The 27,383-nt window shown below is 37.2% G+C and overlaps 1 protein-coding gene across 1 annotated transcript; it reads left to right on the top strand.

Annotated features, from left to right (window-relative positions):
* The first annotated feature begins 24,027 nt into the window (after window positions 1–24,027).
* Window positions 24,028–26,017, top strand: LOC111894472 (homocysteine S-methyltransferase 1). The gene is made up of 7 exons (XM_023890546.3): window positions 24,028–24,458; window positions 24,555–24,611; window positions 24,695–24,900; window positions 25,017–25,146; window positions 25,239–25,442; window positions 25,532–25,603; window positions 25,694–26,017. The coding sequence occupies exons 1-7, from the start codon at window positions 24,267–24,269 to the stop codon at window positions 25,835–25,837; spliced, it is 1,005 nt and encodes a 334-aa protein (XP_023746314.1). The 5' UTR covers window positions 24,028–24,266; the 3' UTR covers window positions 25,838–26,017.
* Window positions 26,018–27,383: the final 1,366 nt, after the last annotated feature.

The raw sequence follows: 27,383 nt of genomic DNA, 5'->3' as shown, positions 1-27,383 counted from the left end.
AGCCAATAAATAGAGGGCCAGGGGAAGCTCAATCCTCACACCTTTTACCTTCTCTTTCTCTCTCTAAACTCTCTCTCTCTCTCTCTCTCTCTCTAACCCCCCCCCCCCCCCCCCAAAACCTCCTAAAAGCCTAGGTAAACCTCCTAGCACCCGAAGGAAGCCCCGAGGCTCCCTAAGTCCCGAGAAAAGGAGCCTTTCGGCTCAGAAACGCTGCTCCATCGAAGTCCGGTTTTGTGAAACACCCGTTGTAAGTGAGTTACGCCTACCATATCTTTAGTATAGCTTATATTCTAATATAGTAATGTTATTATCACCTTATAATGAGTATTTGGGCTATTATTATGAGTTATATAAGTGTTGTTATAATATCTTTTTAACCACTCGCGGTACGGGGAATCTAGTTTAAAGGGCCGCATAGGGTTGTTGGATTTCTGAAGTGCTATATGCCAAAATGGTCATGCCCTCTAGTGTTTTATGTTTGGACCCTGTCTGTATATATAGTGGTTGAGAAATATTGTCTCGTGCTTCTATAATAGTAATACTAGCAAGACTATTAATTAGTCTCGGTGAATATTATACTAAACTCTAGTGGTAATGATACTAGGTTTTGTCAAACGAAAATTGTGTTAAGAGTAACGAAGTGTTGTCCGAGTGTCGAGTCACCACCTTTTCAAGTGAGTGCATAGTTACTTTCATATTACACATATATATGAAGTATTTTATATAAATTACGTGGTATGTGTGGATAGTATCTAAATACTTGTTGTCTATGTTGGATGGGTTATTTTATACAAGTTTTATATGATTTAAACTGTATATGTATTTATATCTACGTAATATGTTGGGTAAAACATGGGTAGATGACGTATGAGTTGGATGATGAGTTGAGAGGTGATATAGACCATGAGGTAATTGTGAGAGGTGGACGATGTGAGAAGCCTTGTTCCCAAATGCTGGCCCCGTCATCTAGCAGAGTATGGATGACAACTACGGACTATTCTAGACAGTTCAATGGAACACTAGCAGTCTCGCAACCTGTAGGTGTTGTGAACGATGTGTTCACCGGTGTACTCTAAAAACCCATTGACATGTATTGTGAGTGGAATCTCGAAAACGATACATTCAATAAACGAGATAAATCATGGCGGCTATGCAGACTTATTGCCCGAATCCTGGTGACCATGCAGACTTAGTGCCTAAACCTTGGTGATTATGCAGACTTAGTGACTGTTGTATAAACCCTGGAGACTATGCAAACTTGGTGCCTAAACCCAGTGACGTTGGACTTCGTGCCAATTCGTTAGGATGATCCTTAGGAATAAATGAATGAGGAATAGCTGATTCTTAGCGTAGATCCTTAAAAGTAAAGAATATAATGGGGATGGGTAATTGGGTTGATTAATTGTTTGAATGATTAAACATAATAATTATATTATTGTGGGTTGAAAACCCTATGTACTCACCAGGTTTGCCAACCTGACCCACTCAGTTTATTTATATCACATGTGTCAGACCTAAAAATTTCATGCCAAATTAAAACTTTTCCAAAACATTTAAACCCATTTATCATTACAAAGTTTATTTTCAAAATATCTAATATCAGAGTTTTCCCAGAAACGTAAACATATCATGAGGAGCTGTACGATCATGCCTTCGCCTTGCTGCGATCCCCTGATGTACCTGAAACAATAAACTGAAACTATAAGCCCGAAAGCTTAGTGAGTTCCCCCAAAATACCCATGCTCACAACAATACACATATAATCATAAACAACATACTATGGGTCCAATCAACCATCGGGTTGGAATACCCCAGGCCCTCAACCAACAGGTTGGAATGCCAACGCACTATGGGTCCAATCAACCATCAGGTTGGTATACCCCAGGCCCACAACCAATAGGATGGAATACCCACATACTATGAGTCCAATCATCCTCGGGATGGAATACTCATGGCCCACAACCAACAGGTTGGAATGCCCAGGTCTATTGGCTTTTGCACAAAGCAAACAAGCCTCAACCGCCAAAAAAATATGTGCACATATAACAGATAATCGTATAGCAGTCTATAGAAAACAACTGATCTAACAGATCATACGATATATCACATAATATTATCCTACCCTCTAGGATGCCGAACTAACAGGTCGTGCCACGTACCACATAATATTATCCTACCCTCTAGGATACCGATCTAACAGTTCATACTAACATAACATAACCTGATAACAATCCAAAGGGCCGGCCTTGGTGCCTTAGACCCTTGAGTATAGTGAGGATAACTTACCTCAAAGATGGCGCACTGAAGTGATAGGCTCAAACTCACGAATCACCAACACGAACTCCACCAACTATAGTTACCATAAGACCTTTTCCATAAATTTCACAAATTACCAAAATACCCTTAGAGGTCAACTGGTCAACCCTTGGTCAAAGTCAAGGTCAACAGTCCATGTTGACCGGACTCGTCGAGTGCAGTTCACCGACTCGTCGATTCCTCCTTGAACTCGAGAAGTCGTGAAATCCTTGATTGACTCGTCGAGTTTCCCTACAACTTGCCGAGTTCATATGTGTCCAAAGGTTGGGAAAACCCTAGCCGACTCGCCGACTGACTCGCCAAGCCCAAGGCAATCTCTATCGGACTCGCCGAGTTGGTCATTAACTCGTCGAGTTCATGACCATCTTCACATGACTCTTCGAGTCGACCTTGCGACTCGTTGAGTCCCTTCAATCCTTCACCCATACAGATGCTTTTTAAGCCATGCTAAGGCTCCATATTTTAGATCCAGCTTCCCAAGGCATGTTTATAACGTAAAGTTGCAAACTTTACGTGCATGCAAGGTGATAATAGCCCAAAACAAGCTAAAGAAGTGGCTTAAGGTAAGGGAAAGGTCATAGCTCAACAAAGACTGAAGCTTTATGACAAAGAGGGGCTAAAGGAGTCCAGATCTGAGGTTGTAATCTCAAATCTTGACCCAAATCGGAGAACCACCACACAAAACCCTAAAATCCTAACCCATAATGAAGAGATCTAACTAAGAGAGAGCCAAGGTAACAACTTGTTACCTCCAAAATGATGCCAAGACAGAGAAGAATTCGGATCTACAACAGCCCCTTGCTCCAAACTTCATGAACATCAAGCTTTTTACTCCAAAGATCCCTCTTCCAAGCTAAGGAGCACACAATTATAGAGATCAACCACGAATTAGGGTTTCTGAACTCAAGGGAGGTAGTAAGAGAGGCTAAGGGGAATAAGTGGTACTTAAATAGGGTGCAAATCCCCAGAATTTAGGGTTTCATTTGTCAGCTCCTACTCTTCGAGTCCCTTCTTGGACTCGGCGAGTAGGTCACTAAAACACGTGGACCAACCCACTTCTACTCGACGAGTAGGGCAACCAACTCGTCGGATAGACCTTGAAAACAGGAAAATTCTTATAAAATCGATACCTGAGAATTGAGGCGTTACAATTCTCCCCCACTTGAACTAGACTTCATCCTCAAAGTCTGCCACGGCGAACAGCTCCGAATAGTGCTCTCGCATCTCTTCCTCTGGCTCCCAAGTCCATTCGGATCCTCTCCAATGCTCCCAATGTATCTTTACCATTTGTATCTCCTTGTTTCGTAGAACCTTCCTCTTCCTCTCCAAACTGGCCACGGGCCTCTCCACATAATTCAGGCGCTCATCGACCTGAATATCATCCAACGATACTACCGCCTCCTAATCCATAATGCATTTTCGCAATTTTATGAAACGTGAAATGTGTTGTGGATCTGACTAAGCTCCTCCGGTAGCTCTAGCCTATAAACCACCTTGCCAACTCCGACCATGATCCTGAACGGCCCGATGTAACGGGGAACCAATTTCCCCCTCTTCCTAAAGAGGATCACACCCTTCTAGGGTGAGATTTTCAAGAGTGCCATATCGCCCACCTGAAACTCCGACTTAGATCGGGGTCTGTCAACGTAACTCTTTTGGCGACTCTTGGCGGTCTGCAATCGCTTCCTAATCTATTGAATCTTCTCGGTAGTCTACAAGACTACTTCTGTCCGTTCCATTACCCTATGTCCAACCTCACCCCATCAAATCGGGGTGCGACATCTCCGCCCATACAACAGCTCGAAAGGCGGGGTGCCAATGCTGGAATGATAGCTAGTGTTGTAGGCGAACTCTGCAGGCGGTAGGTGGGAATCCCAACTCCCACCGAAATCAATGACACGCGCCCTTAACATATCCTTGAGGGTCTGAATGCTCCACTCAGTCTGACCGTCATTTTGTAGATGGAATGTTGTGCTGAAGTGCAACCGCGTGCCTAGTTCCTCGTGGAACTTCTGCCAGAAGCGGGAGGTAAATCTAACATCCCAGGCGGAGACAATGGAGAGCGGAACCCCATGGCGAGCAACGATCTCGCGGACATATATGTCAGCCAACTTATCGGCCGACGAACTCTCCCGTATCACCAGGAAATGGGCACTCTTGGTTAATCGATCCACGATGATCCATATAGCATCAAACCCCTTCGTCGTTCTCGGCAACTTGGTAATAAAATCCATCGTGATCGATTCCCATTTCCACATGGGAATCTCCAGGGGCTGCAGCTTGCCATGCGGCCTCTGATGCTCGACCTTGACCATCCTACAGGTCAAGCACCTCTCGACGTACTAAGTGATTTCTCGCTTCATGCATGGCCACTAGTAGCTCAAACTCAAATCCCGGTACATCTTGGTGCCCCCGGGTGAATAGAGAAGTGAGACTTATGAGCCTCTTCCATGACCATCTGTCTGACCCCACCAGTCATCGGAACCCATACCCGACCGCATTGGGTCAACAACCCCTGACTATCTTGCACAAACCGGGCGCTCTCGCCCCTGATCCTCTTCAGTTTCCAATTCTCTGGTCGTAATTCCTCCGCCTGAGCATCTCTGATCAAACTCATAAGCGGGGAATCCACTGCTATCCTCATACATATCGCTGGGGTGGGAGTCCCAGCTGACTTGCGGCTCAGAGCATCCGCCACCACATTCGCTTTACCGGGGTGGTAAAGGATCTCGCAATCATAGTCCTTGACTACATCCAGCCACCTGCGCTGCCTCATGTTCAGGTTCGGCTGATCCATGATATGTCTCAATCTCTTGTGATCCGTGTAAATGGTACAACAGACCCCATAAAGATAATGTCTCCATATCTTGAGAGAGAACACCACCGCCCCCAGCTCTAAGTCATGCATAGGGTATCTCGTCTCATGTGGCTTTAACTACCGTGATGCATAAGCTATCACCCGTCCCCTCTGCATGAGGACCGCCCCTAAAACTATGATGGAAGCATCATAGAACACCAAGAAACCCTCAACTCCCTCCGGGAGTATCAAAATTGGAGCCTCGCACAACCGCTGACGGAGGGTCTCAAACGCCCTCTGCTACTCAAGGTCCCACCGGAAATCCACCCCCTTCCTCGTCAGACAAGTGAGGGGTACTGCAATCTTGGAGAAATCCTGTATGAATCTCCGGTAGTACCCCGTCAATCCCAGAAAACACCTGATATCTTAGGGAGATTTCAGAACCTCCTACTGCATGACTGCCTCAATTTTGGCCGGGTCGACCAAAATCTCATCCTGGTTAATGAGGTTCCCGAGGAACTAGACCTCTCGTAACCCAAACTCGCACTTTAAGAACTTGGCATATAGCCGCTCTTGTCTCAGAACTCCCAAAAACTTCCTGAGATGCTCCTCGTGTTGCTCTCGAGTCTTAGAATACACCAAAATATCATCTATAAACACGATGACCGAGCGATCCAGCATCGGTCTGCAGACCCAATTCATCAGGTCCATAAATACTGCCGGCGCATTGGTGAGCCCAAACGACATCACCAAGAACTCGTAATGACCATAACGAGTCTGAAACACGGTCTTCTCCACGTCCTCCTCTCTGCCCCAGACCTGATGATAACCTGATCTCAAATCTATCTTGGAGAACCAAGATGCCCACTGTAACTAATCAAAGAGATTATCTATCATCGGGAGTGCATAACGGTTCTTCACCATCAACTTGTTTAACTCCCTATAATCAATGCACATCCTGTACGAGTCGTCCTTCTTCCTGACGAAGAGGATCGGTGCTCCCCATGGAGAACTGCTAGGTCGAATGAACTTATTACCCAACAGTTCTTACAGCTGTGACGATAGCTCCTGCATCTCGGGTGGCGTCAGTCGGTACGGCGCCTTGGCGATAGGAGCCACGCCCGGCACCAGGTCGATCTGGAATTCGGCCTGCCTCTCCGGAGGCACTCCTGGTAACTCCTCTGGGAACACGTCAGCAAACTCTCTAACCACTGGAACCTCTGAAACTGGAGTCGGATCCCTAGCCCGCGCATCTACCACATACGCTAGATAACCCGCACACCCGTGTTGAATGTACTGCCGAGCCCTAGCGGCTGAACAGAACCCTGATCCCACTCTGGTGCCCTTGCCATATATAATCAGTTCTCCCCCACTTGGGGTGCGAACTACCACCCGCTGGCCCTTACAATCTATCATAGAACCGAATCGACTAGGCCAATCCATCCCTACAATCACGCACACCTCCCCCATGGGAATCGGTATTAAGTCAATCGGAAAGGGTACTCTAAAAATCTCCAACTCACATCCTCGGTAGACTGAGGAAATGGAAATCCCGTGTTCGTTGGCGATGGAGACTCGCAACGGACACTCTAGCTCACCTACTGGCATACTGAACTCCCTACTGAAAGTATGAGATACAAACGACCGACTCGCCCCCAAGTCAAATAACACCAATACAGGCATGCAGTTCACTAAAAACGTACCTAATCACAGGTACAAAAGATAAACACATAACAAATATAACAATAAAGAGTAAGGATAGAAACATACTAGCAACCACATTTGGTGTTGCCCTGGCCTCCTCAGCTGTAAGCTGGAAGGCACGACCCTGAGCCTTTGGAGGCTCTTCCTTGACTGATCTCCCATCCGTAATCCTCAAAGTAGTCGGCGCTGGAGCATGTGCCAACTTGGTGGCTAGTAGAGGACACTGGGCCTTTATATGGCCCACCTGCTCATAATGATAACAAATCCTGACTCTGGAAATCAGAGTCGTTTGCCTGTAATCCCTGGCCAGATGGCCCTGTTTGCCATATCGGTGGCACCCACTCCCTGCTCGGCACGTCCCTGAATGAGCCTTTCCGCACTTCCCACAAGTGCGGCCTGGCTGTCCCCAAGTCCTGGTATCAGTGGTCTTGGACCTCTTCGGCTCCGGCTGCGATTGTGTCGGTGCCTACTGCTGCTCCCTCGACTGCAGCTCTAGCTCTAACTCACGCTGCTTGGCGGCCTCCTGTAACTCCAATAGAGTATCGCATCTTTGAGTGACAACAAACTAATGGATGTTAGTCTTGAGCATGCTCAGATAGCGTGTCATCTGAGCCTGCTCTGAGGCGAAATCCGGGCAATACATCGCCCTCTCAGTAAACATACGGGTGACCTCCGTCACCGTCTCAGTACCCTGTCTCAGCTCCAAAACTCTGGGTATAACCGCTCACGCTCGACCCTCGTAATGTAGCGAGCACGAAACATGTCCCTGAACTACTCTCACGTAACAACAGCTCTCTGGTCATCCATATACGACCCCGTCATCAATCTCCACTGGTCCATTGCCCCGAACATCAGCAGGTTTAGGGCACACCTGATCTTCTGGTCAGTAGGACATGAACATGTAAAGAAACACCCCTCCAAATACGACAGCCACCTCATGGCTACAATGGGATCCTGAGTACCATCAAAAGTCGAGGGCTTCGTGTTATCAAAGTCCCGATACTGAAAAACTCGGCCCACTCCCCCTCCTGCCATTGTTACAACCGTTATGGCTGCAGCGACAGCTGTCTCAGTAAGGGCTGCATATATGTCGTCAAAGTACTCCAACATAGCGGACTTGATATTCCAAAATAACTCCAGAATCCAACCCCAGACAATCCCGACCACCTCCTCACGGATGATCTCCCTGACTCAATCCTCTGTCAACAATGGCCCCTCCCGACCGATAATCTCAGGTGCCGCTGGGGCCTCCTGATCACCCTGTCCTGATCCCGATTCAGATCCTGTCACGAAATGCCTCGTAACCACCATACTGAAAATATAATAGGAATATATCAACAAATCCGCATAAATGACAGGGAACCAACTCCCGACTAAACCCTAGGGGTTGTGACTTCCTTGCTACGCGTATGGGTCCTGTGCGTTCAGTAGTATGGGCCCCTACTACCTTCCACACCTACCCATATGTGTCTCAAGTATCACCACAACACCCTAACACTATACACCTGGTGGTCACTCAACCTCACTCCTAGAGGAAGGCTAACTGTCTCACAACTTACCTACCGGTCTCGCACAACCCACTCATCCATGAAACTTCCATTAACCCTGCAACGCTAGTCTATGCTAGTTATACATAACGTTGGACCCTATAGACTTTTGAATACCTGATCCTACCCTAAGACCTTCATCAAACAAGAACAAAAAATAAGGCCAAACCAAACATTCTCAGGCTATAAGATCTTAGTTATGTACGACCGAGATGCATACACTAAGCAACTACAATAATGATGTCAATCTCATATGAGGAAAACCCTAGGCTACCAGGCATCATGTAATCAGGCAATTCTATCATGCAATTCCTGAAGATCCCTAGCCTAGCACTAGCATGTTGTTCTAACATATCACAAAATCAAATAATTGTATGGTATTTTGGGGTCAACTCATTGGCTTCGGCTGATCGTACACCGTACATCCTCCTTTACTTATTTTGAAAATCTTTTCCTTGATTTGAGACTGGAGTCACACGAGTGTTCCTCCAATTCACTCAAACCAAGGCTCTGATACCAACTTGTCACACCCAAAAATTTCATGCCAAATTAAAACTTTTCCAAAACATTTAAAACCATTTATCATTACAAAGTTTGTGTTCAAAATATCTAATATCAGAGTTTTCCCAGAAACATAAACAAATCATGAGGAGCTGTACGATCATGCCTTCGCCTTGCTGCGATCCCCTGATGTACCTGAAACAAAAAACTGAAACTGTAAGCCCAAAAACTTAGTGAGTTCCTCCAAAATACCCATGCTCACAACAATACACATATAATCATAAACAACATATTATGGGTCCAATCAACCATCGGGTTGGAATACCCCAGGCCCTCAACCAACAGGTTGGAATGCCAACACACTATGGGTCCAATCAACCATCGGGTTGGTATACCCCAGGCCCACAACCAACAGGATGGAATGCCCACATACTATGAGTCCAATCATCCTCGGGATGGAATACTCACGGCCCACAACCAACAGGTTGGAATGCCCAGGTCTATTGGCTTTTGCACAAAGCAAACAAGCCTCAATCGCCAAACAAACATGTGCACATATAACAGATAATCACATAGCAGTCTATAGACAACAACTGATCTAACAGATCATACGATATATCACATAATATTATCCTACCCTCTAGGATGCCGAACTAACAGGTCATGCCACGTACCACATAATATTATCCTGCCCTCTAGGATACCGGTCTAATAATTCATACTAACATAACATAACCTGATAACAATCCAAAGGGCTGGCCTTGGTGCCTTAGACCCTTAAGTATAGTGAGGATAACTCACCTCACAAATGGCGCACTGAAGTGATAGGCTCAAACTCATGAATCACCAACGCGAACTCCACCACCTATAGTTACCATAAGACCTTTTCCATAAATTTCCCAAATTACCAAAATACCCTTAGAGGTCAAGAAAAAGAGCCAAGGTAACAACTTGTTACCTCCAAAATGATGCGAAGACAGAGAAGAATCTGGATCTACAACAGCCCCTTGCTCCAAACTTCTTGAACTCCAAGCTTTTTACTCCAACTTCTTAAAAGCTAAGGAGCACAAAATTATAGAGAGAAACCACGAATTAGGGTTTCTGAACTCAAGGGAGGTAGTAAGAGAGGGTAAGGGGAATAAGTGGTACTTAAATAGGGTGCAAATCCCTGGAATTTAGGGTTTCATCTGCCAGTTCCTACTCGTCGTGTCCCTTCTTGGACTCGGCGAGTAGGTCACTAAAACACGCGGACCAACCCGCTTCTACTCGACGAGTAGGGCAACCAACTCCTCGAGTAGACCTTGAAAACAGGAAAATTCTTATAAAATCGATACCTGAGAATCGGGGCGTTACAACAGGGGTTCATATGAAGTCACATTGCACTGAGAGATTAAGGAGATATAAATCACTAGTGATAATGAATGTAAGTTGTGTTTATGCTTATGTTTCTATATTGACGATGACATCCCAAATGTTTTAAAATGAATAAAAATACTTTTCTTCAGAAATGCCTTAATAACGTATTTATCATGTTTTACTGGGAACAAATTCCGCAACATTTTTATTAAAAGAGGTACTCTGATTTTTATAAAGCATAAACAAAATCAGTCTTTTCTGGCCGTGAAAATGGGGATGTCACAGTTGGTATCAGAGCATTAGTTTAAGCGAACTAGGAATATGTATTCATTTCTAGACTTAAACTTAGAATGCTAAGCAATGATGGTGAGGAGTGTGTCTAATAATTTTTAGGAAAGTACACCTAAATAGACATGAGCACTAGCTCATTTAAGGAAGATGCCTAAATTTCTTTATGTGCTAAATGATTGTGATGTTTTATGATGTTATCGTTTGATCAGTTCTATGGTTTGTTGCCGACCGGATCTGGAAATTTTATGTGTTCATATTTCTAAACATTTGATTACGGTATTAGAACTGGCATGTAGCTTTTCAGAGTAATAAGGAGGATTACACGTCTAAATCTTCTCTATCTATATTCTCGTCTCGATGCACTGAATGCATGCTTCCGTGAAAATAACATCATGGTGAAGACTCATAGTGAATTGAGTAAATGGAGGAAACGAGAAGGCTTACGATATTGAGTGGTACCTATTGGAAGATATCGTAAGAGTGATATAATATGTCTAGTACGGGAGAAGTACACTTTCAATTAGCAGAAAGAAAGATTTTTGGTATAATCCACGAAGTTATCCCATCTTCTGACATTTCCATCACCAACCGAGTTGAAGCAGAATTGATGATTGAAGATACGCATGGAAGAAGTCCTAGTAGAGTCGAGGGAAAATTATATGATTGTTTGGACACATTTTTATGTGTTAAAATTGTTTTTGTGATAATGACTTGGAGAATTGCCATAAAATACTTGGGACGAGTATGAGTAGGTGTGAAAGGTAGTAGAGGCCTATACTACCAAAAGCACAAGACTCACACTTGGATCAGGGAAAGTCACAAGGTTACCAAGGCACTAGTAATTGATTATGTTTTGTTAGTGTCTATCATTACCATCATTTCGATAACGATTAAGAAAATGATTTTCATTTCGACCCTAGTGGTCATATCATATCAATTCCGACTAAGATGAGTGTGTTACATGGTTTAAAGAACCAAGATCGATGTAGCATCCGACTTAAGCCGCACGATTGAAGTAAAATCGAAGCGATCAATAGAAGTATCACGATCATTGTAAGAGCTTGTAGCTACAAGTGCTACATGTTAGAATGTGATTATATCACATTAGAGCATGAAGGAAAGTTGTCTTTAAGTCTGGAATTTGACTCTAAAAGACCTGAGTCTAAGCGTCGCATCATACGACGAGATGTAATTAGAACATGGCCTATTGGTCCATGGTGGTAATCAAAGAACTTATCATAAGTTTGTTAAGAAGAATGAGTCTCCAATAAGTAATCAATATTGTGACTCAAAGGTCATGATCGGAAGACTAACATGAGGTAGAGAGTGGGTGCACGATCGACTACTACTTGAATCTAATAAGTCCAAGAGTTAGATACTCATTTGAAGGAATAAAGAAGTTACGATTATAACCTAGGATGAAGAGATAATGTATGGAGTCATTATACTGCCATGTTTCGTTGATTATTCCAGGATGTAATCATCCTAAGGGGGAGATAATTGTAACGCCCGCAGATCCGGGCTAGTCAATTTAGAGACAATAAGCATCAAAAATAAGTTTTTGATGGAATATTATTTAGAAGGATTAATCTTTTCCAAGTGCTAGTATGTGTTACAAGGGTTCTGTACATATAAAGAATGCCGAAATCCGAGTTATAAAGAAGAAGTTATGACTCGTCGAAGTTTTTCGGCAAAACCGGCACGACACCGGGAGACGTAAATAGTGAATTTACGATGGAGGAATTTTTAGCCTTATAAATCTAAACAAAATTTTTAGTATACGTTAAACCGAGAACATACAAAAAAAGAACGCCCAAATCTGACTTCGTATGAGGAAGTTATGAATTTTCTAAGATTTGGCAAAACAGTGCACGACCCGAAACTCGAATTTTAGATCGAGCGGTTTTTGGGCTACGCAACCTAAATGAGAGTTGAATATCTCATTAATAGGAAATCAATGTTAAAATGACAGACAAAAATGGAGTCTGTATGTAGAAGTTATGAAGTTTACGCGAACATTTAACAGTATAATCTCCTCATACTGTTAAATTTAAGATCGGTCAAGAATTATCCAACAGAGTCAAGATGAAAGTTGTAGATATTCTTTTTACCTATGAATGGATATAAAGAACGTCAAAAACGGAGCTCGTATGCGAAAGTTATGAATTTTTGAAAATCGGCTGATTTCCACCATATGTGCGATGCCACGTGTCAGCACCAGGCGAAGCCTTGGAGCCTACGCATGTTCACGACGTGAATTGAAGTTTCAAGAGGGAAATTCACCTCAGACATCCTATAAATAGAGGGTCAGGGGAAGCTCAATCCTCACACCTTTTACCTTCTCTTTCTCTCTCTAAACTCTCTCTCTCTCTCTCTAACCCCCCCCCCCCCCCCCCCAAAAAAAAAAAAACCTCCTAAAAGCCTAGGTAAAACCGCTAGCACCCAAAGGAAGCCCCGAGGCTCCCAAAGTCCTGAGAAAAGGAGCCTTTCAACTCAGAAATGTTGCTCCAGTGAAGTCCGGTTTTGTGAAAACCCGTTGTAAGTGAGCTACGCCTACCCTATCTTTAGTATAGCTTATGTTCTAATATAGTAATGTTATTATGACCTTATAATGAGTATTTTGGCTATTATTATGAGTTATATAAGTGTTGTTATAATATCTTTTTAACCACTCGCGGTACGGGGAATCTGGTTTAAAGGGACACATAGGGTTGTTGGATTTCAGAAGTGTTATATGCCAAAATGGTCACGCCCTCTGGTGTTTTATGTTTGGCCCCTGTCTGTATATATAGTGGTTGAGAAATATTGTCTCGTGCTTCTATAATAGTAATACTAGCAAGACTATTAATTAGTCTCGGTGAATATTAGACTAAACTCTAGTGGTAAGGATACTAGGTTTTGTCAAAGGAAAATTATGTTAAGAGTAACGAAGTGTTGTCCGAGTGCCGAGTCACCACCTTTTCAAGTGAGTGCATAGTTACTTTCATCTTACACAAAAATATGAAGTATTTTATATAAATTACATGTTATGTGTGCATACCATCTAAATACTTGTTGTCTATGTTAGATGAGTGATTTTATACAAGTTTTATATGATTTAAACTGTATATGTATTTGTATCTACGTAATATGTTGGGTAAAACGTGGGAAGATGAAATATGAGTTGGATGATGAGTTGAGAGGTGATATAGACCACAAGGTAAGGGTGAGAGGTGGACGATATGAGAAGCCTTGTTCCCAAATGTTGGCCCCATCATCTAGCAGAGTATGGATGACAACCACGGACTATTCTAGACAGTCCAGTGGAACATTAGCAGGCTCGCAACCTGTAGGTGTTGTGAGCGATGTGTTCACCGGTGTACTCTAAAAAACCATTGACATGTATTGCGAGTGGAATCTCGAAAATGATACTTTCAATAAATGAGATATATCCTGGCAACTAAGCAGACTTAGTGCCCGAATCCTAACGACTATGCATACTTAGTGCCTAAACCCTGGTGACTATGCAGACTTAGTGCCTAAACCCTAGCGACTATGCGGATTTAGTGTCTGTTGTATAAACCCTGGCGACTATGCTGACTTAGTGCCTAAACCCAGTGACGATGGACTTCGTGCCAATTCCTTAGGATGATCCTTAGGAATAAATGAACGATGAATAGTTGATTCTTAGCGTAGATCCTTAAGAGTAAAGAAGATAATGGGATGTGTAATTGGGTTGATTAATTGTTTGAAGATTAAACATAATAATTATATTATTGTGGGTTGATTAATATTTTGAAGATTAAACATAATAATTATATTATTGTGGGTTGAAAACCCTATGTACTCACCACGTTTCTGAACCTGGCCCACTAAGTTTATTATATCACAAGTGTTGATATGAAGTCACATTACACTGAGAGATTAAGGAGATATAAAATCACAAGTGATAATGAATGTAAGTTTTGTTTATGCTTATGTTTTTGTATTGATGATGACATCTCAAATGTTTTAAAATAAATAAAAATACTTTTCTTCGAAAGTGCCTTGATAACATATTTATCATGTTTTACTGGGAACAAATTCCACAACATTTTTATTAAAAGGGTTACTCTGATTTTTATAAAGCATAAACACAATTGGTCTTTTCTGGCCGTGAAAATGGAGATGTCACATTGTTACTCTTTTAAAAAAAACATTCATATCGATATAGTTTTTATTTTCACTGTGCTGGTCAGATTCACACTATGAATTAAATTCAAACAATGAACTGATTCACAATGTAAATCTGAACTGCATATAATTTTTGTTTTAGCATTCACACTGTCAATTTGATTTACAAATTAATTTAGTTAAATTTACATGTGAATCGTAGTATATTTCCTTGTAATTTTATAATATTTTAACATTTTGATTATTCATAAATTAGTTTTGTAAAATTTACAAGTAAATATATTCATATTATGACTAAGAACCTTATATAATTTAGTGTTCAAAATTCATAATGTGAATATAACTTACTATTAATCACATTATGAATCTTAACTGAAAATTATTTAGTTTTCAGTAGATCCGTAATGTGAATATGAGCTAAAATTTCTAAAAGAAAAATATTTTTATACATCAATATGAATGTCTATTTCAAGAATACAAAAAATTATGAATATATATATATATATATATATATATATATATATATATATATATATATATATATATATATATATTAAGCGTAAATATTTAAAAAAACAAAAACAAATGTTTTTTTTTTAAAATAATTTTGTAAAATTTACTAATGAATTTATTCACAATGTGAATCTCAACTATATATAATTTAGTTTGAGGATTAACTATGTAAATGTGACTTACAATAATTCACACCGTCAAATATGAAGTTAAAATAATACATTTTTCAATAGATTCACAATCTGAATCTAAGTTAAAATTTAAAAAATATATATTTTTTGTACATCGATATGAATTTATATATAAAGAATACTAAAGAATATGAATTTTGACACATTTATTAATTTTTTTTGATAAAAAAATAAACCTTAACTTTTCAAAAAATAGAAAAGACTAAGGTTTTTTGTCAAATATATATATATATATATATATATATATATATATATATATATATATATATATATATATATATATATATATATATATATATATAAAGTTTGAACATTGTAACTTTTCTTCAAAATGCGGTTGAACAAACTTGAACCAACACAAAAATTTTTTTAGTGCTTCTTTATATTCGTTTTCTTTGTGATTTTTTTTATGTGATTTGTGTTTGTGTTACTCAAATAATTGATTTCTTTTATAGTAGTAAAAAAGTTACTAAAAATTAAATTGTAAAACCTTTGTAACACACCGAAAATCAAAGGAATTTAAAAAAAAATTAAAATCAACCATAACCGTCATAAAGTACCAACTCACCATATAACAATAAACTAAAACTGTAAGCCAAAACCTAGTGAGTTCCCCTAAAGTACCAACACACCACATAATAAACAAGCATACACATATGTGCAATCAACCTGACTGGACTGCCTCACAGGACCTACAATCTATCTGGACCTCTCTACGAGCCTTTGACATGACATGACCGCCTCGCAGGGCCTATAGCCTATTCGGACCGCTCTACGGGTCGTTGACCTGACTGGACTGCCTCGCAGGGCCTACAGCCTATCCGTTCATCCCCGGGTGTCTTGGCCTATAACACAAAGCAGGACCGCCTCAACCCAAACACAATATGTCGACATATGTAATAGATGAACATAAACACAGAACCAACAAATACAGATAATCATATAGATCTACCAATTAGCTACAAACTAGCATAATACTATCCTATCTAGGATAAATATCTAGTGGGCCGGCATTGGTGCCTTCGACCCATGGTACAGTGAGGAAAACTCACCTCAATGAAAAAACTTGAGAACCACTGCAGCACGCTCTCTGCTACATTGCTTGCTCCTGTGGATCCACCAACACCAGAACCATATAAAATCTAAATCACCAGTTAAAAACCTCATGTTTGACCTAAAGTCAAACTTGGTAAAAAATTCAACGGTTAAAGGAGTCAACAAAAGTCAAAGTCCAAGGTTGGTTGAGTACGCTCTGCGTACCCAACTTACGCCCAACATACCTGAGCTGGTTCTATCCTTTCCATTAAGCACATAATCCCTTAAGGATGTTTCACCCAAACTCAGATCTAGACTTAAAACATTTTCTTAAATCATAAAGTTTCCACCTTTACGACATTCCATGGCTATGGAAGGTCCAAAAGCTAAAACTCTAACTTATTAATCCATTAAGACATGATAACTCTTGCATGGAAGGGAGAGAAGGAACAAAATCACATTTTTATGGTTTCTACTAGCTCCATAATGGACAAAGTTTCCAACTTTATCCATTAGAATGGTGTCGATAAACAAGATCTAGTCTTTAAGTCTCAAAAGGGCCTAAAAGTTAATCTTTTTCAACTTAATCCATTAAGTCCAAGTCTCCAACCTTTAGATTTGAATCAAAATGATGTTTAGATGGATAAAGTTTCCAACTTTATCCATGCCAAGGTCACAAACTTTCAAGATCTAAACTTTATGCACTTAAAATGTCCAAAAGCTCATAACCCAAAACTAGCTATATCTAACAATTTCATCATCAAGATTCAAACTTTATACCTCTAAAAGAAAGATCAAGGTGAACAAGGTCTGGATCCACAAGATCCAAAACAACCAATGCTTCTTCAGTGATTTCCTTCTTATACAAGGTGCACCAAGAACACTCCAAAGCACTTAAAAATACCTTCTTTTGCTCAAAAGTCTCAATCTAGGGTTAGGGTTTCAATAGAGGGTGATGGAGAGGTGGAGGCTGAGAATGGAATGGGTTTGGGGGACTTAAGGAGCTTAAATAGGGCTCAAAGCACGAAAATAGGGTTTGGGCACTGATCGCGTACACCCAACATACTCGTAGTACGTCCAGTGTATTTGGAATGCCCTTGTACGCCCAACGTACTCCCAACATACGCAGGCAACCAAAAAATCGCCCTAACTTCAAACGACCGTCACTTCTTTGTCCCAACTCCATTTTCGACGTTCTTTATATCCACAGAAAGATGTTGAAGAGCTCTACAATATTATCTAAATATCTTGGAATAAAAACTTCTCGAACAAAAATCCATATTTCATGCAAGAACCTGACCTATGAACTTTCCCTTTCTACCCTTCGGCCCTAAACACAATTCAAGGGTTAAATCTCTTAACTAACATCACCTCATTCCACAAGGACTAAACTTTGCCTCTTTAAGGCCCAAAGCCTTACAAAATCGACTTCTGGCCCACGGCCTAGAAATGGTAGAAAACAGGATGTTACAACCTTTTCAAATTATACTATATTAATTTGAATACTTAATAATCATAAATCAAATTAGTAAGGAAATATGAAGAGTTATGTAGGTTTCAAATCGATATGGTGCTATTATGATGGCCTCTACTGTAAGATATATATATATATATATATATATATATATATATATATATATATATATATATATATATATATATATATATATATATATATATATATATATAAACACACTAAAATTTAAGTATATAATAATTCAGGATAGGAGATAACTATCTATATTGAACCATATGATTTTTTTAAAAAATTGTTATTTTAAGAGTTCATGAGTTTTTTGTAATTTTTTTCATCAATTTGACAACAAGTACTAAAATGTAGTATTTAGGTAAATAGACGTGAATGTATTTATTTTAAAATTTTGAACACCAAATATATAAATAATAACTTCTTTTGTAGTCACAAAAATCATACAAAGTTATGAATATCAAAACTTGTATTATATGGAGATGTTAATATGATAATTTATCATTAATAATATCAAATATTCGAATAAAAATTCAAATCATCAACCAATTAAATAAATTTGGTCTTGGATCATAAATCATACATATTTATAAAGCTAACATTTTTTTTCTTGAATCTCGTGCATTTGAAACCCCCATAAAAATCTGTCAATACCTCATGCATTTGAAACCCCCACACCCTTTCACCTTCAGAGTAATTAATCACACATAATCTCATTACAATAAAATCACACACTCTATAAGTTCAACACCTCATGCATTTCAAACCCCCACACTCTTTCACCTTCATTATATATGTAGTTATATTGGTACATTTTTCTTACAAAAAGTCGTCATTTGGTTGAAGATATTATGATTCAAAAGTTTTCATATAGTTGAAGCATTCACGATCCAAATATGATGATTTGAAGAAATGGGTTATATCGCATCGATGGTAACTGTAATATGATTTTTTTCTTTCAACAAAAACAAATGAAGCTTTTCTATTCTTTCTTTATATTCAATTTCTCATTTAACCTTTATATGTGATTTGTATGTATTACTCAATATTGAATGTGACTCTCTAAACATCAATGTTTTGTTTGGAATATCTTTCTCCTTCTTCTTTTTCAAGAAAAAAAAACGTTTTGATTGCAGGTTAGTGAAGAATTGTCATCAAGTTTCTATGGTTGAATGGTGTTCGATAAAGAACGAAGATTAAAAAAATGGATATAAATTTTTTTTTTGTTTGAGCAAAGTAGACGAATGTTAATTTTTTCTTTTGATTTAAATGTATATTTATGTAACATTTTTATTTATATATTCAAACACCTAATGTTCTTATTTATTTGATTATGTTTATTTTCTATTATTTTTTATTGGGTTATCCTACACAACATATTTACAAGACAATATTTAAAAGATAACATATTTTTTAACATTTGATATGTTATGATGACTTATCATGATATGTTCTTCATATTACTATGACAACAATTTAAGTTGGTGTTTTGACGTACGAGTACAGTGAGGCAAACTCACCTCTCAGTCTGAAAAAATAGTTACACAGATCACTACTCCAAATGTTGACTCTACCAACCACCTATACAATCACAATCACTTAAGCTCAACTACTAATCAAAATACCCAAAATGTCCATAAGTCAAACTTGGGTCAAAGTCAACCTATAGCTGATCGCCACGTCGTGCCCATCCATGGCCACGTCGTGGTCGCAATACGACAAAACAGGCGTGCTCAGCCCAACTATCATATCGTGGTGAGGCTCTGCCACGCTGTGGGGATCAATCAGCAAGACTTAATTCCTTAAGCTGATTTCCAGCCCATTCCAGGAGTTCCCAGGCTCCAATTAGGTCCAAACCATAACCTAGATGGATAAAGTTTCCAACTTTATCCTTTAAACCTTGTCAATAAGTCAAGATCCAAAGCCATAAGCTCTTCATGGAAAGCATAAATCACATTCCACTTGTTAAACACTTAATCCTTAGAGTTACTTCTTCAAAGTTTCCAGATGGGTTTCCAACACCTTGTGGACCATAAAAATCATAGCTTTAGGGACATGCATGTCCAGTGCATGTTCTTTCCATTTTTAGGGGAAAACAAGGGTAAAAAAGGGCCAAGAGTCTATGCATAGCCTCAAAACTCAAGTCTACTTCAAATCCAAAGAGTTAAATGCTCTAAATGCCCTGGAGATTCATAAAGTTGCAAGCTTTATGAGATCTCATCTTCCAAAACCCTCCAAACATGAAGAAAAAGGACTAAAATCCAAGATTTAACAACTTAGCAAGGAAAATATTGAGTCTTGAACACTCACCCAAGTCTAGAAGAGAAACTAGAAGATGAATATGTTGCTTGCAAGATGATAATCCTCACCAAGGGCTTCCTTCTCCTTCAAATATGCCAACAAAGTATGAAGAATGAACTTCCAAGAGTGACAGAGGTTAGGGTTAGGGTTTTAGTGCTTGAGAGGGTGATGGAGGCTAAATGACCTCGAAACCCTAACCATAAAGTCCTTTAAATAAGGCTTAAATCCCAAAGGATTAAGGTTTCACCAAAACTAGCTGCCACGCCATAGTACTTCATGACCATGTCATGGTGGTCCATGGAAACCCGCGACCTAAAAGTAATGCCACGTCGTGGTGAGGCTCCACCACGGTGTGGCTACCTAAAACAATATTGCCATTTGAAAATTAAATTTGTACCTGAAACGGGTGTTACAATGGCGCTTTATAACCTTCATGTGCTTTTCTTAATGCGTTTACCATGTCATGAATTTGAGGATTCCACAAAACATTAAATGGAATCCCATTAGCACATAAGGCCCTCACAATTTGCAAATCAACTGCACTTCTCTCCATTATTGCAAAAGATTGATCTATTGGTTTCATAGAGCTCAAACTTGTGTTTTTTTTTTGGTTAAAACAAAACTTCTTAGGGATTTAGAGACTCGAAACTTTTAAGCCTCTTTCACTTTCTTTTGCAACCTTTCATAAATTTCTCGGTCTTTCAGTATATGGCAATCTGGCGGTTTTAAGATCATTGATGCTCCCACCATGTGGTATTCCCTAGTCACTCCATAAACTTCATGTTTACTTCATGATCATGCATTCTTCAAAAAAATTCAAACATAAGTCAAATTCAGGTTCAAACATACATTACAACAAATAGCACCAACAACGTCCTAATCCTTTGGGTAAAACAACTATGGGCGTGTTCGGCAAAAGTAGTTGGTACGGGTATCTTCTACCTGGTAGCATTTTGTTAAACGCTACGTGAAGTAGCATTTAGATTTGGAGTGTTTTATTTAAACTAAACGTTGGAAGCTTGTAGTGCCATACACGACTTTATGTTTAAAACGGAGCGTTGTAGTGCCAAACACGACTTTATGTTTAAAACGAAGCGGTTTCTAAAACGCTAGAAGCTAAAAGCTCTCAAACGCTCCGTATCGAATACAATATATGTGCAGTGAATATTAGTTACCAATCCATGAAAATTATGTGGCTAATTAGTTGGTTCCGAAGTTCTTTGTAGACATTTTGTATTGGATTACCGGTGCCTTTCTCCGTCCACTAAATTGGTAAAAAATCGTCGGTGAACCCATGGTTAAGATTATCCATGGATTTGTTTGTAGTTATGTGTGTTTTTATTTTAGAAACACTCGAAATCAGAAAATCTCAAGAGCAGAAGAATTCTTCGGAAATTAAACATTATAAAGTATCTGAGACGAGACATCAATCTTTTTTCTTTTCAAATACATAGATACTTGGGTTCTTTTTAGAGCTATTGAGCATGTCACCACAAAAACCACGATCTCTCGAAAATACAGCAAAATAATCACCACAAACACGTATCATACATCGTGAATTCACAATAAACCACTTTTTAGAAGGTACATAAAATTAACTTTAGTATCTGGAAACGTTCTTTCAAATTCAAAGGTAATATGTCGAATACAAACTTTGAAGTAAGAACAAAAGAAAATTTATTATATCGTTAAAGATATTATTTTTAAATCGGCATAAAAATGATAAAGTTCGCTATATTTATTTATTTTCAAAAAAAAAAAATTAAAGCTAGAATTTGTTAATGACCAACATTAAAAAGAAAAAAAAATTGTTTGTTTGTGTAAAGTTCGTAGTTTTATATCGACTAGATGTAAGACCGTATATTATACGAGTTGATTAAATATTAAAATTTAAATAATAAGTATTTTTTAAAATTAAATGTTAAAATAAGGAATAAACAAACATATTAATTACAATTTACTATCATATTTATTACATTTAATACTTTACGTATATACATAAAAATATTATGTGGTTTTTTAATTTTAAAAATTGAAAAAACTCATAAATTGACACGTGAATATTATTTAATTAAAAAAATATAATAAAATGACAAGTGTCAAAATTAATGAGAGATTGACAAGTGGTTTAAAATAACTTACAATAACAATAGTTAAAAATAACTCTATATAAATGATTATATTGTTACCTTTAAAAACAAAAAATAATGTTTGATGTTTTAAATAATTATAATGATAGAAATTAAAACATTAAGAAAATAAATTTTAAAAAATTAATTAACAATAACAACAACTATAAATAACATTAAATATTATATTATATTTAATATTATTTATGAGTAACCCACGAGTAGAAGTTATTCAAAGGATTGAGATTATGCAGTTATAATAGATGTATATATATTATCATATAATATAGAATAATCAATATATTATATTAATTTAGTATATGAATTATTATATCAAATTTAACAACAACGTTATTGTTAATTCATGAGTAACTCGCGGATGGAAGTCATTCAAACAATTGACATTATGTTGTTATAATATATATATATATATATATATATATATATATATATATATATATATATTATTATATAATTCAGAGTAATCAATATATTATATTACATTAGTATACAGATTATTATATCAAATTTAACAACAACGTTATTGTTATATTAAAAAAACATATATTTGTAAAGATTTCAACTATATAGGTGTTTCTGTACAACGCACGGACATTCGCCTAGTAAGACATAAAACATAACAAAATATAATAATAAGGGAGCCATTATTTGATACTAATAAATTCATTGCGAAAGTAGTTTCAAACAATGATGCTTGATAATGCTTATAGGCCAATCTTTAATATATGAAACATAATTAAAAATATTAACAACTTTACTAATATATGACAATCATATAAAAAAAGTTTTAACATTGTAATTTTGCCTCAAAATTTGGTCAAACAAAACTTGAACCGCCACAAAAACCTTTTTGTCCTCAGATACCTAAAGCTTAAAAAATCAAATTCAACAATACAAATCACAAGAAGAAAAATCGAAGCAGATTTAGAAAATGTAACCATTATCGATCTAAACTTAAATCGAAAAGTTTTATAAATTAAAACTTCATAGTTGAAACATAATAAAATAAACACAATCTAAAACTTAACCAAAATCGATCTAAACTACGAGCAGATTAAAGTAGAATCTAAATAAAATTTATCTCTATATCATTTCTAATTCTTTCATGATGATCGAACACAAGATTGATCCATACAGATCGAAGGCCATAAGTATTCTATTTCTTCTTTCCCCTATTTTCTTCTCCAGTACAAAATTTAGGTTAGATAGATTATATAAAGAAATAAGAAGAGAGTGTAGGGATACTTGTAATGAGGGGTGCAGTGGAGTATTTTTTTTCATTTTATTTTTGATGAAATTTAAATGTTATTAATAAAATTTCCAATTTAATTCATTTTATTTTTGGTGAGATTTAATTATTATTAATAAAATTTCTAATTTAATTAATTTTACTTATGATGAGATTTAATTGTCATTAACAAAATTCCTAATTTAAAACGTAATATACGTTTTATAAATTTGATGGACAAAGATAAAATAATTGACAAAGATGATGTCAACAAATAATCCAATAATGAAAAATATAAGATCTAATCAATAAATAAAGATTATCTTTTAATAGGAAAAAATGTAAAAAATATATACTTTATTTATGTTTTGAAACGGATAAATTTTTCCGGAGAAGTCGTCTTCATAACGCAGAAAGAATTAGAACGCAGAATTAAGTATAAAAAATTGGGCAAAGTGGAAGTCAAGTAAGAATCTAAATGAAATACGCGTCCCCATTCAGACGGTGCTTCATGTCTTCCTCCGCCATCAACGCCTTTAAATACCAACTCCCACCGTCGCCTCTTTCCATCCCAACCCTGCTGTTCTCCAAGAAATACAGCCTGTTTATTGTGTTCTTTTGTGTATTGTAAGACACCATACACCATATATCATTTAGGGTTTACACATTCCAGTTTGAACAAGTAAAACTCCTAAGAAATGGGTGTGTTATTCGAGGCCAAGGAGGAGCAAGAAAGGGCGGGATTGTTGGAAGATTTCATACAAAAGGCCGGTGGATGCGCCGTCATCGACGGCGGCTTCGCCACCCAACTAGAGATTCATGGCGCCTCCATTAACGACCCTCTATGGAGCGCACTTTGTTTGATCAATAGCCCTCATCTCATCACTAAGGTAAGTAGTACATTACGTTGTTCTCGGTTTTCCTGTAAAAATCAGAGCTTTAAATGTAAATGGGGATTTGAATAAAATGTATCAATCAATGAACAGGTTCACTTGGAATATCTGGAGGCTGGTGCTGATATAATCGTAACTTCTTCATATCAGGTATATACACACTACACACTACATCTTCATGTCAACCTGAACCTTAATTCCATTGATTTCTTAAGATTATGTTTTAATCGCAGGCTACGCTTCCTGGGTTCATGTCTAGAGGACTTTCCCTTGAACAAGGTGAAGAATTACTCGAAAAGAGTGTCAAGTTGGCTACCGAAGCCCGTGATCTTTTCTGGGAAACTGTAGAAAAGATTCGCGATCATTCATATAACAGAGCTCTAGTTGCAGCCTCCATCGGAAGCTATGGTGCATATCTTGCCGATGGCTCAGAATACAGGTAAACAATTCGAATGCGATATGCGATATACATTTTGCTTCTTCTGTTTCTCATAATGTTGTTCTTTGAAGTATTTGAATTTCTAATACGTACTCTGTTTTCTTCTACACATACAGTGGGTATTATGGAGCAGATGTGGATTTGAATAAACTCAAAGACTTTCATCGTCGGAGACTGCAAGTTCTTGTTGAAGCTGGTCCTGATCTTCTTGCTTTTGAAACGATTCCCAATAAGCTCGAAGCCCAAGTAATTATTTAGTCACTTCCCTCATTTCCCTTAAAAATTCTTGAAATAATCTTCACAAAATTCTAGATTCTAAAGCTGTTAATCGAACACAGGCAGTTGCAGAATTACTGGAAGAAGAAAACATTGAAATCCCATCATGGATTTGTTTCAGTTCTGTCGATGGTGTAAACGCTCCTTCAGGTGAGAGCTTTGCAGAGTGCCTTGAAGTTATCAACAAGAGCCAAAAAATCGTAGCTGTTGGGATAAACTGTGCTCCACCGCAGTTTGTTCATAATCTCATCCAGAAATTCAATGAGGTAAATCAATCGATAATCATGAATCATGATCGATGATACAATTCTTGGTTTCATTTCTTTTTTGTTGAAATTTTGTGATTCTTGTGCAGTTGACTGAGAAAGTGATTGTGGTTTACCCAAATAGTGGTGAGACATGGGATGGTGTTGCAAAAAGATGGCTGGTGAGTTTTTTGATTCGAGAAAGATGATGTGTTTGAATGGAAGGTGTTTGTGTTTGATGATGTTTTTTTTTTTTTTTTTTTAATATGCAGCCATCGAAGTGTTTCAATGATGAAAAGTTCAAGGTTTTAGCGAAAAGATGGCATGATTCTGGAGCTAAACTCATTGGTGGTTGTTGCAGAACTACACCATCAACAATCCGTGGGCTTTCAAAGGTTTTGAAGAAGACGAATTGAAGAAAAGAAATAGGGTTTAGGCTATAGGATTATATTGTTTAATCAAAGTAGCCATTACTTAAATGAAAGAAGAAAAGGGTATTTACCTATTTATAATTTATTTGTTGTTCTTGATTATTTCTTTGTTCTTTGACTATCAACAAACTAATATAAACAAAGATTAAAGTGTTTCCGTCTTTCCGATATGTTGCAAATTTGTTTATTCTTGTTATTTATGAATTTTGAAGGGCCGGTTTGATGTTGACCATGTGGTTTGGTCTTTGTTGTTGCTTTGTCAAACTTTGACCACATGGTTTGTTGGTGACACTTGTGACATGTGACATGTGTCTGTCCCTCTAGTGTAGTTCTAGGGCTTTTTTTAATTATTTTATAATAAAAACTAGTTGTAAAACCATCTAAAAAGCTCGTCATTATGCGTCACGGCTCCAAGGCTTGCTCGTGTAGTTAAGTTTTGCCAAAACGCTGTCTTTAACTCATATATGTGAATAAAAAAATAATAATAGTTGAAAATACATATAAAAATATTAATTATATAGAAAGTTGCCGCCTTAAGTTACACCTTACAAACGTCGTGACTCGTCAAGGCTCGGAAAAGCTTGAGGCTTGACATTGCGCTAAGTCATGTCTTACGTTATTTAGAACCTTGTGTAAAACCCATATATTATATGTTAATTTAATAAAAAAAATTAGTTGTAAGACCCATATATTAAAAAGAAAAAAATAAGAATGTCAAAATATATAATAACTTCAAATTTATAAGAAAATAAGAAAAATAATGAATTATTATAATTGATATGTTTTTTTATCTTTTAAATTTAAACAAATAATTTAAATAGCTTTAATTTTGGAATTTTGAAATTAAAAGGTAAATTTATTAATAAAATTGATATCCATTACATTAAAATTAAAAGATAATTATTACATTAAAATATTATATGAAATTTAATAAAATAGAAAAAAAAAATCATAAAATAACATGTGGAAAAAAATAATTCAAAATAACCACAATTATATTTGAAAATTTGAATGAAAGTGTGACTAATGACAAAAAAAATACCTTTCTTTATTAGAAACTAGATGTGAGACCCGTATGTCATACGAGTTTGATAAAACAAAAAATTAAATATAAAAGTTTAAACAAAATTTTATTTAAATTTGAAATTTTAGATTTGAAATTTAAAACTTAAAATTTGAATTTAAAAGGAAATATATTAAATACTATATAAGTACTAATATTGTAATTTATTGGTTATTTTCAATTAAGATAATTATTAATTGAAGTGTAAGTATGATGTGTTAATTAAGAAAATATAAAAAAAAAATGAGAAAATGACAAATGGAAAAAACAATTATTCAAAAATACCAAAAAATGACATGTGTCCAAGTTAATGAGAGAGTGACATGCGACAAAATTATTTTCATTTATTAGGGAGGATTATTAAAAAAAATGGTGTCGATGTTACCAATTTAGTTTTTTTTTCCTATTAGTTTGGTTGTATATTTGGTCTTTGGATTTACCGGGTTTAACGTTTTTGTTTATTTTATT

This window comes from Lactuca sativa, chromosome 4 (genome assembly GCF_002870075.4).
Source record: "Lactuca sativa cultivar Salinas chromosome 4, Lsat_Salinas_v11, whole genome shotgun sequence".
NCBI classification, from domain to species: Eukaryota; Viridiplantae; Streptophyta; class Magnoliopsida; order Asterales; family Asteraceae; genus Lactuca; species Lactuca sativa.
Note: the sequence above shows the minus strand (reverse complement) of the source record. Positions and strands in the feature narration are given on the sequence as shown.

Coding starts and splice junctions, on each gene's coding strand:
- LOC111894472 (XM_023890546.3), top strand. CDS start 24,267: ATGGGTGTGTTATTCGAGGCCAAGGAGGAGCAAGAAAGGGCGGGATTG. Junction 25,147..25,238: donor CCAATAAGCTCGAAGCCCAA/GTAATTATTTAG, acceptor AATCGAACACAG/GCAGTTGCAGAATTACTGGA. Junction 25,604..25,693: donor GTGTTGCAAAAAGATGGCTG/GTGAGTTTTTTG, acceptor TTTAATATGCAG/CCATCGAAGTGTTTCAATGA.